The 19,206-nt window shown below is 39.2% G+C and overlaps 1 protein-coding gene across 1 annotated transcript in view; it reads left to right on the top strand.

Annotated features, from left to right (window-relative positions):
• The window catches only part of tnksa (tankyrase, TRF1-interacting ankyrin-related ADP-ribose polymerase a), a 93,400-nt gene extending 82,201 nt beyond the window's left edge, over positions 1-11,199 (top strand). Inside the window, exons 23-29 of the mRNA XM_069162774.1 lie at positions 242-362; positions 1,899-1,996; positions 3,074-3,148; positions 3,311-3,416; positions 5,162-5,348; positions 5,654-5,810; positions 6,717-11,199. Coding sequence (XP_069018875.1) covers positions 242-362; positions 1,899-1,996; positions 3,074-3,148; positions 3,311-3,416; positions 5,162-5,348; positions 5,654-5,810; positions 6,717-6,803 — 831 coding nt within the window. The 3' untranslated portion in view covers positions 6,804-11,199. The remainder of the gene's footprint in view (positions 1-241; positions 363-1,898; positions 1,997-3,073; positions 3,149-3,310; positions 3,417-5,161; positions 5,349-5,653; positions 5,811-6,716) is intronic.
• The last annotated feature ends 8,007 nt before the right edge of the window (positions 11,200-19,206 follow it).

The following is a 19,206-nucleotide window of genomic DNA, read 5'->3' as shown; positions in this document are numbered from 1 at the left end:
GTGGCATGAGCTGCTGCTGTCACCATTACATTGTTCTCTTGTTTACGATTTGTTTAAGAGTTTTGCTGTTAAATACATTCAAACATCATTTAATTCATTTGACAAACGTGTAATTAGAAGTGTGGGTTGAATAATTAGTGCACATTATGGTCATTAAGTGTTATTTTGCCCTCAATCTACATTATTTTAGCAGCAAGCGCAAACATAACTAAAGGTGAAGTGTTTCGCTGTTTCCGGGCAGATTTCACTGGATGTGCTGGCGGACATGGGTCACGAGGAGCTGAAAGAGATCGGCATCAACGCTTACGGTCACAGACACAAACTCATCAAGGGCATTGAGAGGCTGCTGGGAGGCCAGCAAGGTCGGTACACCAAGTGAGAGACGCACACATAGAAGTGCGTACAAAAGTGTTCCCGTAGAAAGAAGGAAAAAAAACTACCAGAATATCAGCATGTTAGCGTTTAGACCTGGTGAGCTTTAACAGGTGAATGCTGTTGATGTCTAATCCTGTGATGAAATGGATATTTATTGTTGGAATGATTGATTAAAAATGTGAACACGAACAGCATTTGCACGGAGAATAATTGTGAATTATTGGTTTATATTTTTGAACGCGTGTCTTAACACAATACTCACATGACCGTGTTCCATTTGAAAATGTTTTTCTAATGGAAGTTAAAAACCTGTATGTTTAGGCTATAGCTCTGTTGATGATACTATTAAATATAACTAGAGCGCAGACCTTCACCAAAGCCAATAGTCCACCATTCTAGTTGGACAATGTTAAATTGTACCAGTTCAGGTTCTCCTTCATGAAACTATTGTCTCCGAGTGCTTCGTAACGAATGGTTTCTGTATTAAGTTTGATCAAGTACATGTCTATCCTAGAGAATTACTGGTAGCTGTCAACATGGACTGTGATATGGAGTCATCAGATTTCTGGAATGGCCTATGTTTTGTCACTATTTAACTTTATTGCCTTATACTGGATATTAAAGCGTATGGCATTTATGCTCTATTTAGCAATCTTAAAGAAAGTGTAAAGTAATTGGTGGATCTGCCCTATGATTCAGATCCACTTCAAAATGTATTAGGTTTTTCCATGAGCAATACCACACCCTTCTACCAAGTTTAATTTAAAATGAGTCTGTAGTTTTCCCGTAATCTTAATGACAATCAGACAAACTGAGAACATAACCTCCTTGAGTTAACAAAAGCATCAAGCAGAGACTAGAGATTGAGGCTACGTCCTAACACAGTTTTAAAATCAAACTCTGAATATCTGAAGCTTATCTTTGTGCGTATGAACACGGTTTAGGCATGAGCAGAGAGATGGTTACACTTCAGGTAAGATTATCAGACTGGATGACAGAATCTGATGGGTCATCAAATACGGTACAACAGCGGCACTCCACGTAGGGCTGGAATTGAATTGTCTGAAATCGCTCCACAGCCTGCCTTCTGTGTTATAAAGATGCACAATTCAACTGCACAACAGATGCTAGTCAGTCAACAACTCCTGTTGTTTCATGTTGTTTGTTTTCTTCTGGAAAATGGTCATGTGACAAATCAGGGAAGGACACGGCGTCCAATCAGGAAAAGAATTTGGGCGTCTGCGTCATTGTTTTTGAAAGCCTCTGTTTTTTTTTTCGCTAAAACACAATCTCTGACTTTTTTAGACAAAAGCAGGGTCGGCGGCGTTGGCAAAAGTCTCCATTTTAGGGGTTCAAGAATGCTTGAGCGGTGTGGACGTAAACCTAGCAAACAAAAACACATTAGGGTGGATGTAGCCTGATTTCTCTGATCAGTTACTGCCAGAGGTGACAAATAGGTCAGCGTCGTCATTTATCCATTGACTCATCCCGCCCTGACTCGTATTCAAAATGTGTGTTTGTAGGTGCAAACCCGTACCTGACGTTCCACTGCTCCAGCCAGGGCACCGTGCTGATCGACTTGGCCCCGGACGACAAGGAGTTCCAGTCTGTAGAGGAGGAAGTACGCGAACACACATGTGCAACTTCATTTACACAGAGACACCGAAACATCCTGCCGCACACATTTCTAGCAGTCTGGTCTAAGAATTTAAAGTTTTCTCAGGGAGGATATTTCAATTTATGCATGAGCATCATGATGTAATTTCAACTATCTTGCTGAAGACACATCTCACGGTGTCGCCACGGACACCGAACAAGAGGCTGCATATCTGTGACACTGCTCCACTGAATATATCACTCTTGTAAATGAGCAGCAGTGATTGAAGGAGACAGCAGATATCAGTATGAATGAGCTGAAATTAATAAGAACCGTCAGATGGTAACAGAACTCTAACGGGTAACTTCAACAGCGATTCTCACCTGAGAACTTGAAAAATGACTGACATGAGGTGTAAAATGTGCTTTTTTTTTTTAATAACAGAGGTGAAAGAATATTTGTGGGACAGCTTCATCTCTTCAGACGGCTCCCGATATTTCATAAATTCAGATGCTGCACTTCATTCTTTATTGCTGCTGATGCCTCACTTTTTCAGCTGCATCGTTTTAAATTTCCCAATGGCATCATATTCGGTCTGCTTCATCTCTGACCATATGGTTCTTTTAGGAGCTCAAATACCATGCAGACAGAATTTTAAAAAAAATATATAAAAACTAGTTTCAATTCTTAATTGAGATGGTTGTTCCCTAACAAAAGAAACACACGCATTTCACATGTGCAAAAACTCACGTGACAAAATACACGTGATTGATTGATTGTAGATTTTCCCATTTGAAACCTTTTCCACATATTTTCCTCAGTTATCATATGTTGCAACATGTGGTAAACATGGAAACTCCTGTTTTTGCTGTAAGGGCAGTGTTTCATTTCAACATTTTTCTCTGAATATAAAAACCCTCCTGATGCTAATGCCATTATGAATCACACATTATGTATGAAATTCACAACGTAGAGAAACTGCATTTCATTAGTATTTCTCTTTTCCTCACATTTCCCCTTTTATCTTACGAAACATTTGTGTGTGTGTGTGTGTGCGCGTGAGATTTTGATTTTGACCATGTCTGTTGATTTCCTCCTCAGCTGCAGAGCACGATCAGAGAGCACCGCGATGGGGGCAACGCAGGCGGAGTCTTCAGCCGCTACAACATCATTAAGGTGTGCACATAAAACACACAGATGCTGTAGTTTTCTCTCTATTGGACAACAACAGATGAATTTTGAACATATTGAACTCCAGGTTCAGTACGTTTCGAGCTGATGTCGTGTTTCACTCCTCGCCCTTCCTCCTGCTCATCCTCTCCTCCTCTCTGACTGCAGATTCAGAAGGTCGTGAATAAGAAGCTCCGGGAAAGATACGCACACAGACAAAAGGAAATTGCAGATGAGAATCACAACCATCACAACGAGCGCATGCTCTTCCACGGTAAATAAACATGAGACAACAAAAAAATGTCAAAAGTTTTTTCACCACAGATGTAATGATATCAGTTAAGTGCTTTTTTTTGGAAATGTTTTTTTTTTTTTTTTTTTTTTTTAATTGTTTTCTTTATTGTTTGTCTTTTTTTTTTTTTTTTCTTATGAAAGAAAAGGATGTCGAAGTGCTGTGACATACTGTGTAATTGTATGCAAAAGTTTGGGCACCACTGCAGCAACACTTTTGGAAGTGTTCGAAGTGAAATGGAGAAAAAAAACAACTCCTGCATGAAAATGTATTTACAATTACAAATTATCTGTTACTTTTGCCACATCGTCGGTAGAGAGATGGTCAAAACTAGGACCGCAAGACGTGGAAACATTTCAACTGCATGAGATTTGGTTGCCGGATGACATGGCCGTGAAATTTGTTTTGCATTTTTGACTGTGACTATTGCTAAGGTGGAGATTCATGATGTCACAAAACTGCTGGCAGAGTTTGTCCAGCCGGGTGGCAGATTCCCTTTTAATTAAGTATAGATCACGTCTCTCCTGCAGCTCCACTCACTTCGTCTCGAGTTGAAAGAAGGAAAACGCAGCTTGGTCTTCTACATCAAGGTTCAGCCATTTGTGTGCTCCCGAGATTAACTCCGCTGTGCGCTGCAGTGTTTTCAATCTCGGAGCCCGACTGTAAGCTCCAACGAATCTCATTAATCTTCCGTCCCCTTTCAACCACAAGGCTTACTCAAGACGTAACCCTCAGGACTGCAGTCGAGCGCTTTTAAACTTTACACACCGCAGAGTGGAAAATCCCGGGAAGTCGTCTGGTTTCTGCGCTGCCTCAAACCGTGTTTCTTGCATCAACAATCATCCTATCATCTTTGCTTCTTAGATCGTAGATCTCCCAGGATAACACTCCACTGTCTGCATCCTTTATATGTTTTGTGTGTATCATCAGAGACACTACCGCTGTGATCTTATTTCAATTAGTCGCAGCGAGTTGTGTTCAAGGACATTTCCGACGCAAGCTCTGCTGTCAAGACAGTCAGAAAAGGAAACGATACCTGAGCCGGAGCCACGACGAAGATGTGTTGGGAGGTTTTCCAAGTTCTTGTAAAGGAGGCTTGTTCATACAGACAGTGGTGGAAGAAGTATTCACATCCTTTACTTATGTAAAAGTACGAATACAGTCACGTAAAAGTACTCTATTACAAATAAAAGCCATGCATGAAAAATCCTATTTCAGTAAAAGTACAAAAGTATTTGGTGAACTATTGGATCATTTGAAGATTTATTGAAATGAAACAGAGAATTTTAGGAGGGGAAAAAAAAAAAAAATCACTATTTGGTGGAGCTGCTAACAAATCATAGATATTTGAAATGGGACCCTGACTAAACTAGGAGACAAAAAGGTTGGCAACTTTTAAGCCTTTTATATCCATTGTGTTAAATCTTTTTCTATAAAGTTTTTGAAGACGTTGAAGTAATGTAGCGGAGTAGAATGTACAATATTTCCCTCTGAAATTCGATGAAAAGGAAGTAAAAAAAAAGTTGCACCAATTGGAAATACTCGAGTACAAATGTGTCAAAATTGTATTTAAGAAGAGCACTTGAGTTAATGTACGTAGTTACTTTCCACCGTGCACACAGGAAACATCCCCAGGAGATTTGCAGGCCGAGTCCTCTGCATGTTTTTGCCGCGTGTTGGAATGAAATAGGTTGCGCCCCGTCTCACTTTGAAATTGCTCCCACCAGGTTCTCCCTTCATCAATGCAATCATCCATAAGGGCTTTGACGAGCGTCACGCCTACATCGGCGGCATGTTTGGCGCCGGCATCTATTTTGCCGAGAACTCCTCCAAAAGTAACCAGTACGTGTACGGGATCGGCGGCGGGACGGGATGCCCGACCCACAAAGACCGCTCCTGCTACGTGTGTCACAGGTGAGATGTAAAAGTTTTGTTTCAATAGAATGCATTCTCTTTAAAGTGGAAAAAGCCAGTTCTTTGGATTGTTCTGAACGTACTTGGAAACGCAAAACTTCTTCACCTTCTGCGTGGCAGATAACTACGAGTCAGTAGCTGTGGTAGCTGCAAAAAAAAAAAAAAAAAAAAAAAACGTACTGGCGTTTTACTTTGAATAGTTTCAGAAACACCTGAATAAAGTGGGAAATTATAAACTGTTAATAAAAAATAAATTGTAAAACTCCCGCTGACAGCCTTTGGTCTGTGTGTGTGTGTGTTTGCAGACAGATGCTGTTCTGCCGGGTGACGCTGGGTAAGTCGTTTCTTCAGTTCAGTGCAATGAAAATGGCCCACGCCCCGCCTGGACACCACTCTGTTATAGGTCGACCCAGTGTCAATGGACTGGCGTATGCAGAATACGTCATCTACAGAGGGGAGCAGGTTGGTACACTCACACTCACACACACACACACACACACACACACACACACACACACACACACTTTTCTTTATGACTAGAAACTTTCTTTTAATGTCTGTAAAACATCTTTGTGCTAAACTGTTGTAAGAAATGAGTCGCCACCAATTTTCATTATTCTTCTATTGACATTTATTTTGTCCATAAAAATGAAAATGATAATTTTGCAGAGTCCATTTCTACACACTCAAAAGACCCAACGGTCTCGATTAGAAAAAAAAGTATTTAGTTCACAGTGACAAAGACAAAGCTGGCCTGGTGCGAACCAGACCCAATGCCACGCCGTGAGTTTGGGTCCGGACTCCTTCGGTAGAGAATCATTTGCAGTCATTCCGTTGCACTAGGCGTAACCTCTGGATCATTTTAACCAATCAGCAGCATGCCCTGAAACTGAACAAACACTCTGCAAACTACCTCGGTTAGCGTTTTTTTCCTGAGTACAGCATGTTTTTTTTAAATTGTGTTAATAAACGCTGGCAGCTTGACGAGGGGCTGACCGTTTATTCCGCGCTGAATGTTTCAACGTTCTGCAATTTTATTTTTCTGGTCAGCCAGAGTTGATAAATAACGCTCGTCACTGTCACAAGGCGTCCAATCACAGCAAAGAAGGGGCGGGACAAACGCGGTTAACCCCCCAACACCGGTTGCTGATTGGACCGGCCTTGAGAGCGGCTGCTCAAATGCTAATACGAGCCGAGGTACCAAACTGTACTCACAGCGAAGAAAACCGAAGCCGTGAGCAAAAGTCGGCGCAACCGGGCCGTGGACAAATTTAACACTTGCACATCGAATCGAACTTTGTCCGAGTTCATTTACTTTTCCAGTCCTGAAATCATTTCGTTTTACCTTCATGTGTTCTTTGTCCCCAGGCGTACCCAGAATACTTGATCACCTACCAAATCGTGAAGCCGGAGAGTCTGGCCGCTCCCGCTGCCACCGCTGAGCAGAAGTCCTAAAAAGTCGCAGCTGGATCCGAAGACGGCCAGACCGTAGTGGACTCGAGCCACGCTCAAAAACAGGACTAGGGGTGAACACTTAAGGCGTTTCCAGACCTCACATCTAAAGATTGAAGCTCTGAAGAGCTGACCCATGAGGCGGCTGAAGTGAAGTGCCGACCGGGCAGGAGTCGGACGACCCTCGGAAACAGACCTGAATGTGTCTAAAGAGAAGAAGAGAAGGAGGGTGAAAGAAAAAGTGTCTTTAAGTTTTGGGGTAGAAAACACGTTCAGTCCCGGAGCAGGAAAAAAAAAAAAAAAAAAAAAAATCCATCTTTAATTAATCAAGTCTAATTTTGAGGAGAAAATGCAAATGGTTGGATCAATGTTTGGGAAAGCTATTCACAGCCCCTGGCTCGATCTAGAAATGTAAGCAATTACAACAGAACGCAGTCTTAGGCCAAACAAACCTTTGCACTGCTCATGGATTCTACCCCCAGATTGTTAATGTGTTGTTTTGATATCACTTCCTCTTTGGGCTCTGTGTATCATCCACAACAACAAAACAACACCCCGAGGCCACTTCCAGAAGCAGCAGATAGCTCTGCTGAGAGAACAGAAATCCGGAGCGTTTCATGTCACAGCTTGTCACGTTTTCACCGGCGAAGGCTGATGTAAACAAGACGGAGAGCGTCTTCCGTGTCCTCTCGTTTCTGAACCAAGAAGAAGCTGGGAAACGAGTGTGAAGACAAGACGAGTGAAAAAAATATCGCTGCGGACAAAAGGACACCACGAGACCATTTCTGCAGACTTTCCACTGCAGTCCATACGGGGACCAACCATCTTCCACCGCTGAGATCGCACCTGTTTATTTAACGGCCGGCAAACATCAAGCCCTACAGATTGAACAAAATCACGGACAACATGTACGGATTCATACGAAATGTTTTTAAGGGTTTTTTTTTTTTTTTGAGGGGGGGGGGGGGGGTTTACTTTGTGAGAAAAAGAGCGTTTCCTAGAGCTTTAGCTTGTGACAAGCAAGACGGAGTGTGACGGGCTGAGAGACCTCAAACAGTTGAGCCAACACTATACAAGTCACTTCACTAGAACTGACCACTGACTTTGTAGGAAGTATCTCTTGAACTTCCATATTGGCTCTGACAGTCAGACGTGGTGATCGCTGCTTGTTGCAGCCCAGCTCCGGCCAAAACAATCAAAATCAAAACCATGAGGACCGCAGAAGATCGTAACGCTGTGCATGCAGACACACATGCTGCCAGTTTATTAGGCACACTTAGCTAAAAACAAATATGTCGTCCAATACCATGGGCACCTACTAAACCCCACATTCATGAGGGTTGTGATGTTCAGCTTTTGTTGAGACAATTCCAGAGAAGCATTGATTCAGTGTTGTGATCATTTTGGAGCTGAGGTTCCCAAACCAAACCATTTTTTTCCCAAAGCACCAGTTCCACCTTAATGTCTTTATATTTATCTATATAAAATCGAATTCATTTAACCCGTGCAATACTCTCAGAAAGGCTAAATGACATCAACGTGAGACTACTGCTTCAAAAGCAAAGACTACCATTTATTAATCAGAGCACTCGCAGGATTCACTCAAAAGTCAGAGCAGCTTTTTTTTTTTTTTTTTTGGACCTTGCAGCCATTTGAAATTCAGCTCTTGCTTTTGAACCCTATTGAATTATACAGGAAGATGGTTCTCTTATTGTGTCATCATATGAAGGACAAAAAGGAAAAAAAAAAACAACAACATTATAACCTTCATGAAGGACTTGTTGCAGAACTGCTGAGTGCATTCTTTTTTTTAGCTTGGTCTACCTAATAAACTGGCAAAAGACTGCATTGTACACAAATTCCTGCGCACACTCGACTCAGATTTCACTCAAAGGTGCGCGTTAATGTCAAAATAACTTGTCAGCTGACTTTGCTGCGAAAATGAAGCCCAACGTGTACCACCATCCTAAAAGGACCTAAAAACACACAGATGAAAGATAAAAAAAAAAAAGTCAAACTTCCTCTTTTGCTTTCCGCTAAAGTATTGTTCCGGTCTCTGGTGGGAGAACTGAATGTAAGGTGAGAAAAACACTTTGATTAAAAAAAAAAAGAAAAAAAAAAGGGATATTTTTCTCTTTAAAATCACACCTTGTCATTGATTCGAATGGGATCCAGGTGGGGTTTTTTTTAGATCTCGTCAACTGCAATCTTAAGATTGACGCATTTCTGTTGCCACTCCTCTCTCACTCACCGACACTCTCATCTGAAGCATTTCCTTTCTTAATGTCTCCGAGATGGGCCCACATTTACCTGTGTGGTTGTTTACATGAACCCGCTGCCTTCTCGCCCCCCCTCTCCTCTCTATCTATCTGCTGGTGCCCCCTAGTGGTGCAACAGAGGAACTGCTTGCTTGTACTACTGAGCTGAAGGGGTACGTACAGTAGTATACATCGCAGACATTCATTCACGTAAAGGTTAAATTCTACACGGCTATTTGTGTACTTCTGAGGCATATTCCATTTTTGTTTCCTGCCTTTCATGTCTTTATTTTTCCATCTTTTTTTTTTTGGGATCACTATCGTAATCAAATGTGAAAAGTGACCCTCGTTGCTGTATTTCCCTGCGCCATTCAGCGGGCTGGTCACCGGCTGCAAAAAAAGATATTCACGCAAGCAGAAATCTGCATGTTGACTGAGGATGACGAAGAGGGTTACAGATCTGCTGTACATAAAGATGAACTGTCACACACCTGTACTACATATTACTAAACACAACCACGTACAACAAACCTCCCGACAGAAAGTTTTGCACTCCTCATACCACACTGTAAGCTTGAACTGTTGTTTTCTTCTTTTTTTTTTTCTTTTTTTTTTCTTTTTTTTATCATGTTTCTCTGTTGATACTTTATTATTTATAGTTATGTTTTTAGTTCATGACACTGTAAATCACATGGGACCACACGTGAATTTATTGCGTTCACCACTTCCGATCAGGTCAAATCAAGCCGGCCTGACGGACTGTGAAATTCCTTGAAACCTGCAGCTTTTAAAGGTTTTTCAGAACGAAAAAGTTGCCTTGAAAGCACTTGGAAAGTGATTGCGGTTATTAATAAGTTCAGCTAAATCAGGCAGCAGCAAAAAAAAAAAAAAAAAAAAAGGTTATATGTGCGCTCAGCCATTAGTTTGTTACAGTCTGTTGTAATTTGACAGGTTGAATCTGACTGAATTTTTTGATCTCAAGATGTTCAACGGCGTCTAACGGTGTTCGGTGTAAGCGGAGCCTAAATCCTCTCGTCTCAGTGAAAGTTAACTGCGACTCGACACAGTCGACCTTCAGACAAACAAAAAAAACAAAACACAACAAAACCTTTTTGTCTGACTGTTTTGAAGCTGTGAAGTTTTTCCCATTGGCTCTTTCCCTCCATTTTGCAGTCCGAACGCACGACGGCAACTCATTCTGATACCAGAAATGATTAGAATAGCCGCATTTCAACAAAAAGGGATTCATCGCAGGGAAAAGGAAACAAATTAAAACTGAAAAGTTAAATGGAATAAGCAGATGGAATAAATGACGAACAATAAACCTGAAATGACATTTGTAAAAGCCAGAAGTTTTACAAATGGAAAGTTGCCGCGTCGGAACATAATGAACACAGGAAACGGCTTCAGGAGAAAGTTTGTTCTCCAGACGCCGAGCGTGTCGCAAAATGTTTTCGACCCCAGTTGGTGAGGCTCAGATTAGACGTTGTGCGACAAACAAATATAGAAGAGTCCCTTCTATATTTGAAGAGCCGTCGGCTCTCGGTTTACGCGGAGCACGTGGAGTTTATGGCGTTGACCTCATTAAGGTCGGCGGCGCTGTGCGATTTATCGTCGGAGAGCTGCGGGCTTTGTTTTAAATGACACTGTAAATAAACTTAACTCCAGATGGGCCTTTTAATGGGTCTTTTATGGACAATTTTTGAGTTTATTTTTCTTGTTTTCCCCCTTGGAAAAGACTTTTCAAAGACTTTTTTTACGTGATGACCATTTGAATTATGTTTCAGCTGATCTGTCTCCACTGATTTGTCTCAAGGGCCAGTCAGCCATCTTGTTGTAAATAGTTTGGAGGGCGTGTGTGTGTGTGTGTGTGTGTGTGTGTGTGTGTGTGTGTGTGTGTGTGTGTGTGTGTGTGTGTGTGTGTGTGCGTGTGTAAAAACAATCCATGCCTCACTTTCCAACCTGCCTTCTACAAAAAAAAAAAAAAGCCACAAGTTGAATGACCACATTTCCTCATCAGTTATGTTTGACCTCCTGTTGTACAGATGGTTGTACAGAGCTGCTGACTATGCAGCTAACACGTGGAACAGAGAATCACTCCTGTACAGAAGAAAATCCTTAATAAAAGAATTTAAAGTGCATTTTTGTCCTCTTTTTGCTGTTGTTGTTGTTTTATTGGCATCGTGTAGTTACTAATCAAGATGACCTTTTTAATCTTTTTTTTTTGGTTGTATTTTACTGCCCTATAGCATAGTTGAGAATATTAAATTAATATTACAATATTAAATTAAAATTATTATTTTTTTTTTTTAAATCAACATAATCCAATACAGTAGAACTGCACCACAAATCGCAACTAAGTTGAATTAACACCCTCTAAAACATTTTTACAAAAATGGATCCTAATTACGTCAAAGTTAGATTGTAATGAAGTTTTATTGCATTAGTTTTAGTCAGGTGTACCTAATTAAGTGGCAAATTGTAGTTACACTCTTCACTCAGTATATCTTCAGGAATAATTGGCCATACAGTATTCAAGGACTGAAACTTTTCAGTTTTCTGATTTTCCACTGCACTGTTTGTCAAAGTTCAGCACACTATCAGTTTTATGAATGTACTTTTATCTGACCTCACGCTGAACTGACTTACGTTTGGAACTGAAAACTACAATCGTTTATTGTGGAATACAGACACAGTGGACAAGAGGGTTCATCTCAACATAAAAAAAAACACTTAAGGACATTTATTTTCTTGTCTGAAATTAGGGATGTTATTAAGTGTCTTAAAACTCCAATACATCCTTTTTCCTGCACTTTTTTTGTTTGTTTTTTTACTGATTTTCTGTGTTTGCCAGGAGATTGATGGCCGTGGGCTTAAAATCGTTTGGCAGCACCGCTGGTCCAAGAACATAAAGTAGCTCCGCAATTTATCAAGGTGGTGAGAAAAAGCAAAATCAACCGATACTTCCCTGTAGAAAAAGAGAGCCAATCAGCATCTCTGTAATCCATCTAACCGGTGGTGTTTGAGGCCAAATGTAAACACGGGTGTAAGACTGGAGTCAGCTGAAAAGAGCTCAGTGACGCGGAGATGCAGTTCAAGAAAACCAAGTGAGAAGTCTGATCTGTGGTATTGTGATGGAATTAGTCATGGACTGCCTGCCAAAATGAAAAAGAAACCAATAAAACCTTTCCTTCGTGTGGACACGGTGTACTACAAACCAATTTAATAAAAAAAAATTAAAAAAAATGTAAAAAAAAAAAGCCATTTAAAATATTTAGGTTTGAACATGCATAATTAAAGTAAAAAAATGAAAATAATTTTTTTTTTAAAAACAACTTTGAGGTTCGAGGTGAATTTAACAAATTGACTATGGTCAAAACAACAACCATTTCAATTTCACCAGAAATGTCCTAAAATAATTTCTACAAGCCGCGAGTTCACGAGTTGTGACGTGTTTTGCTGACGGTTACGGAAGTGGCAGAAGTTCATTTTTCGTTGGATGTCGAGATAATATGTCGTGATTTTAGTCATGAAGAGTTTGCCTTCATAACTTCATAACGTCTGAGGAAAATATTCACCTTCCCGACGGCCTCATCTTTTTCCTCTGTGTCTTTGCATTTCCTGCATTACGTTACCACCATTTAACTTGCTAAATTGTTGGCCTCTGTAGCTTCTATACGCACGACTTCCTGTGTATTTTATTTTTATATTTTTTTGGGGATCATTGGTGACAAGGAGGCCGTGAGGGTTTCTTTGAAGAAACCCTCACGGCCTCCTATAAAATTAAAAATTAAAAATATAAAAATAAAGTAGAACTTGGTTGAACACAGCTGCGGGTCATTTTGACCCGGGGACAATGGGAAGGTTAAGTGGGATGCAGCCATCATCAAATCATCTGTGCTTCTCCTACAATGACAAGTCTTTTGTGAAGTAGGTCTATGAGTTGACTGTATATAAAATGGTCAGCCATTTCGAATTAAAAGCCGTTTAGTTTTATTCACAGTCCCACAAGTGCCATGGGAAGATGGCTCCGGGTCCAGCCATGTACGAGAGACTTGTTTTTACCCTCATGGCATTTGATTGTTTCCTACTTTTTTTTTTAATTAACAGTTATTAACCTCATCTGGCTTCACATGTGTAATACTCTTTGACCACAAACCAGTCGCTACAATCCAGGCGGACGCATGATAGGGAGTGCAAACAAACAGAAAGAACACTTTTAAAAACAAATTCAGCCAAAATATTGTAATTCCCGGGAGCAGAGTGGGTTGATCATACAGTTAGAATCATACAAAAATCAAAAACTGCTTCAACAACCTCTGATTTGAACATCAGAACGACCAGAGCGCCAATGACCTGAGTGTTATTCTCATCGCTTTGTACAAGAATTAACAAATCAGAGATATAAAGAATCAAGGCCAGGCAGTGTAAGACAAAGCTTCATGGAGAAGAATTCATATTTTGTACTCAGCTCTGAAGCTAACTAATGCAGAAAACAGGTGTCTTCTCAGATTTGTTCTTGCTTGCGGTGAATCTGGCAGCATTATTTTCAATAACCTGTCATCAGCCCACAGTATTTTTAAACAATCCTGTAAATGGTGGTTTCTCGTGATGGTGGCTCAACATTAACAACCAGTTCCTGATCTGTATGTCACTTCCTAGAGATAGTATTTCATGTGCTTTCAATTATTTCAGCTGTCATTGTAAAGCTGTAAAGAAGCGCTCTACTTCTAGCTGTTTATACCTTTAACGAATTAACAGGCCTGAGATATGACTAAGAAGATTAAGACTTTTAATAAAGTGACAAAATAGGTATTGGATTGGATGAGTGAGTTCTGGTCATACACGGGGATTCCAGCATGTTCTCACATGTTGGTCTAGTATCATGAATGGCTGCAGTTATAATCAGTGTAATCACACCCCACCTGCCACTGTGCTCATGCTTTTGTTACTGAAATATTATATAGGCTGAATGTGGACAATTAAATATTCTTACCAGTGGATGGCGTTGCAGGTTAACATTCAGATAAAGATTGTGTACCACCATCGAAATGATAAAGAATACACATGCGTCCTCAGATTTGATTTGGTATGGTTTCTTTTTTGTTTTAGTTATCAGAGTTTTAAAACATTACATATTCTTTCGTGAACATTGATATCAAAGAAAACATTATCAATTTAAACATATAAAGTCCTGCAGAAGCAACAATTATTTCGGTAATGTTTGCATTAGGCTGTACAGAAGTAACTGCTGTTGTGTCGTCCAAAATTCATGAAAATATCATAGTATAGTATGTCGTCCCAAAAGACATACAAATGTGTTAGTAAAGCGTGTGGTCTGAAATGCAAAAAAAAAGGTATTATTATAGTATATTGTCCATGTCATAAAAAATGTGATACTGTAGCATGTCGTACAAAATATGACCAAAAAAATCTAACTAAAGCATGTCATCACAAATATTTAAGAAAAGTCATAGTACTGTATGTTTTCCAAAGTATTACAAAAAAATAATGTCATCCAAAATGTGAAAAAATGTCATACTTTAGTAAGTATTCCAAAGAATCCCAAAAAAATCATACTACACTGTCGTCCAAAATACTTTTAAAAAGTATTACTATAGCATGTTGTCCAAAATATGAAAAAAAAAAGTCCTTCTACAGCATGTCGTCCAAAATATGAAAAAAATATACCATAGCATGTCGTCCAAAATATTAAAAAAAATATCATACTATAGCATGTTGTCGAAAATATGAAAGAAAAGTCATACTATAGCATGTTGTCCATAATATGAAAAAAAGTCATAGTATAGCATGGCGTCTAAAAGGTGAAAAAAAGTTATACGATAATATGTCTTCCCAAATATAATAAAAAAAAGTCATACTATAGAATGCCGTTTAAAATTTGCAAAAAAAGTCATACTATTGTATGTCCTCGAAAATTTTAAACAAAATTTGTCATCAAAAATATGTAAAAAATGCATTAGTATAGCATTGAGTCTAAAATTTGGACAAAAAAGTCATACTATTGTATGTCTTCGAAAATATATCAATTAAGTCATTTTTGCCATCAAAAATATGTAAAAACGTCATAGTTTAGTATGTCGTCCAAAATGTAAAAAAAAAAGTCATAGTATAGCATGGCATCCAAAATATGAAAACAAGTCATACTACAGTATGTCGTTCCAAATATCATTAAAAAAAAAAATCATACAATAGCTTGTCATTGAAAATATGAAAAACGTCATACGTCTATGGAGGCATGTCTCCAAAATATGAAAAAAGTCATACTATAGTATGTAGTCCAAAGTATGAAAAAAATTCATACTATAAGTCATAATATGAATATAGTATGAAAAAAAGTCATATTATAGTATGTCGTCCCAAATATCATAAAAAAGTAATTCCCTAGCAAGACATCTAAAATTTGCAAATCTTCCCAAATATAATAAAAAAAAGTCATACTATAGAATGGTGTTTAAAATTAGCAAAAAACGTCACACTATTGTATGTCCTTGAACATTTTAAACAAAAGTCATACTACAGTATATCTTTCCAAATATCATAAAAATTATGATGAAATTAGTATGTCGTCAAAAATATGTAAAAAAAGAAAAAAAAAGTCATAGTATAACATGGAGTCTAAAATTTGCAAAAAAAAAGTGATACTAATGTATGTCCTCAAAAATATGAAAAAAAAAAAAGAAAAAAAAGTAATATTATAGCATGGCGTCTAAAATTTTGACAAAAAAGTCATAGTTGGATTGTATGTTTTCGAAAATATTAAAATTAAGTCATGGCATCAAAAATATGTAAAAAAGTCATAGTTTAGTATGCCGTCCAAAATATTAAAAAAAAATTCATACCATGGCATGTCGCTCAGAATATGAAAAAAAAGTCATAAAATAACATGGCGTCCAAAATATGAAAAAAAAACTCACACCATAGCATGTCGTCCAAAATATGAAAAGAAGTCCTGATATGGGTGGTGCACAGTGGTGCAGTGGTTAGCATTGTGACCTCCCAGCAAAGACTCTTGGTTCAGTCCCTGTCCTGGGCCTCTCTGTGTGGAGTTTGCATTTTGTCCTTGCACCTTCGTACCAAAATTTGCAAAAAAAGTCTATACTATAGACTACTACATATGTATACATATATATGTATGTAGTATGTATGTATATAGTATGTATGTATATATGTATATATATTACATACTATAGAATGTCAACGAAAATGTGAAAATAAAGTCATACTATAGTCTGTCGTCCTAAATATCATAAAAAAGTCATACGATAGCATGTTGCCCAAAATATGATTAAAAAAAAAAAGTCACACTTTGGACTACATAATATAATGTGACTTTTTTGCGCTATTTCTGACAACATGCTATAAGTATGACTTTCGTTCAGATTATGGTAGCCGACACAGTCGTGCAGCTGTCAGCGTCTCAGTCTGAAAGTACAGGGTTCGGTTCCCGCCTGCAACAAAACTAATAAACAAGAAGTAAAGGTTGATGTCCATAATATGGATGACTAACTTACGCATGTTGTCCATAATGTAAAACATTACATTCAAGCAAGAACATAATCCTCCACACTAAGTTTCAGACCCCCTATCGAACCCAGAAGCTCCTGATTGTGAGATGACAACGCTGGCTTGGAACTTCAATATTTTTGATGACTATTGCATGCTTGTCTGAATTATATGACTTATATAACTTTTAAACATGTTAAGGAAGGGCGATCTACAGTGCAGTTGTTGGTGTTGTTGCCTCCCATTCAGAAGGTTCCAGGTTCGAGACTCGCCGGGGAAAGGATGACATTAACATCCTCGATGAAAAGCCGACCAAAAAGGTCATACCATAGTATGTCGTCCAAAATATGAAAAAAAAAAAAACAACTAACAATATGGGTTTGGCACAGTGGTGTAGTGTGTGTATTGTAACCTCCCAGCAAATAGACTCTGGGTTCAATCCCGGTCCTGGGACTCTCTGTGTGGAGTTGGCATTTTGAGTCATACCGTCCAAAATATGAAAATAATTCATATTATAGTATGTCCTCCAAAATATCATAAAAACGTCATACTATAGTATGCCGTCCAAAAGATGGAATAAAAGTCCTGATACAGGTGGGGCACAGTGGTTAGCATTGTGACCTGCCAGGAAAAAGACTCTTGGTTCAGTCCCTGTCCCGGGCCTCTCTGTGCAAAGTTTGCATTTTGTCCTTGTACCTGCGTACCAAAATATGACCAAAAAGTCTTAATATAGCATGTTGTCTGAAATATGACCAAAAAGTCATCCTAGAGCATGATATATTTCCTTCAAATTTCTGACGACATGCTATAAGTATGACTTCTGTTCCATTTATGGAAGCTAACACAATGGTGCAGCTGTCAGCGTTGTTGTCTCTCAGTCTAAAGGTCCCAGGATTGAGTCCCGCCTGCGACTTTCAGAGTGAATTCCTTATTCCTGCAAAACTAATGACCTGAAAGTAAAGTTTCTCATCCATAATATGGATGACTAACTTATGCATGTTGTCCATAATGTAAAACATTACATTCAAGAAAGACCATGCAATCCTCCACACTAAGTTTCAGACCCCCTATCTGAACCCAGAAGCTCCTGATTGTGAGATGACAACGCTGGCTTGGAACTTCAATATTTTTGATGACTATTGCATGCTTGTCTGAATTATATGACTTATATAACTTTTAAACATGTTAAGGAAGGGCGATCTACGGTGCAGTTGTTGGTGTTGTTGCCTCCTATTCAGAAGGTTCCAGGTTCGAGACTCGGGGGAAAGGATGACATTAACATCTTAGATGAAAAGACATGTCAAGGGCAAGAATTGAACCTGCAACCTTCTGACTGGGCGGCAACAACATGCACCACTGTGCTTTCTTCAAGAAAATGTTTAAAAGTCATATAAGTAATATAAGTCAGACAAACATGCAATAGAGGCAGCACAACTTTGCAGTTGCTAGCGTTGTCATCTCACAATCAGGAAGTACTCGGTTCGATCAGGGGCTTGGGACTCTGTCTGTGGAGGATTGCATGTTCTTGCTTGGAGTGTGACTTTGTCACAATTACGACTACATGATGTTTGTTTTACATCATGGACTATATGCATGATAACATGCATAAGTTAGTCATCCATATTTTGGACAACATATTTTAATTGACTTATTACCTATGCAGAAACATGCAAATTCCACATAGAAAGTCCCAGGCGGGGATCGAACCACGGACCTTTAGACTGTGAGACGACAACGCTGACAACTGCACTACTGTGTTGCCTGACATAATTTAAACGGAAGTCATATTTATAGTATGTCGTCTGAAATATGATGAAAAAGTCATACTATAGCATGTTGTCAGAAATTACAATTAGGAGAAATAAATTGAAAATAAACAGCAGACGGAGCTGATGACAGTGCAACAGGAGAATTACGTATTTTCCACTCTATATCGGGGGGACAAATTGGTATTTTCGCAGATTTTGTGGGACACGGCCCCCTCTGAGAAGGAACACCCAGGCCAGTCCACTACAGCAAGACGTGAGAGACAGCCACATTTTAGGCTGTACATGTCACGGTTTTGGAGACAAAATATAAAGTACATTTTTCTTTGGGCAGTACAGGGAGAAAGGAGGGGTGGCTTGGTGGCGTTCGTCACAGACCCCAACCATGTGCTTATTCAGTGACCCCTACCACAAGTTGTTGTTTTTTTTTAAAGAGTTTCACTTTCTTGTAAACAACATGGCTCAAAACATGCAATGGGTTTATTTTTTTCGTCCACTACAGGAAAACGTGTAACTTTCAGGCCTCGACAGCGCAAAGGGTAGCGATCTCACGTTTTGCTGTAGCGGACGAGGTGTGTCTATTTCACGCTTTGCCGTGATACCGGGTTGCGTCGATACGTGCCGTTAATGGAGCCTCATTTGCAAAATATGACCCGCTCTTGTGCGTCTTTGTGTGATTTGCCAAACCGCATTCCCCGGAATGCAATTTACAAGGTGAAGCTGGCAATTCATTATTAGTGTAAATAGATTGCTGCCTGGTTTTAATTCTGCGTGATAATAGGTTATTATTGAAACATGTATACAATCGGTCTTGCGCGCCGTCATACAAAAAAAGACAGCACATGCCAATTATTT

Source organism: Embiotoca jacksoni, unplaced genomic scaffold (assembly GCF_022577435.1).
Source record: "Embiotoca jacksoni isolate LCO1_2020_lvr unplaced genomic scaffold, fEmbJac1.0.p SCAF_10, whole genome shotgun sequence".
NCBI classification, from domain to species: Eukaryota; Metazoa; Chordata; class Actinopteri; family Embiotocidae; genus Embiotoca; species Embiotoca jacksoni.
Note: the sequence above shows the minus strand (reverse complement) of the source record. Positions and strands in the feature narration are given on the sequence as shown.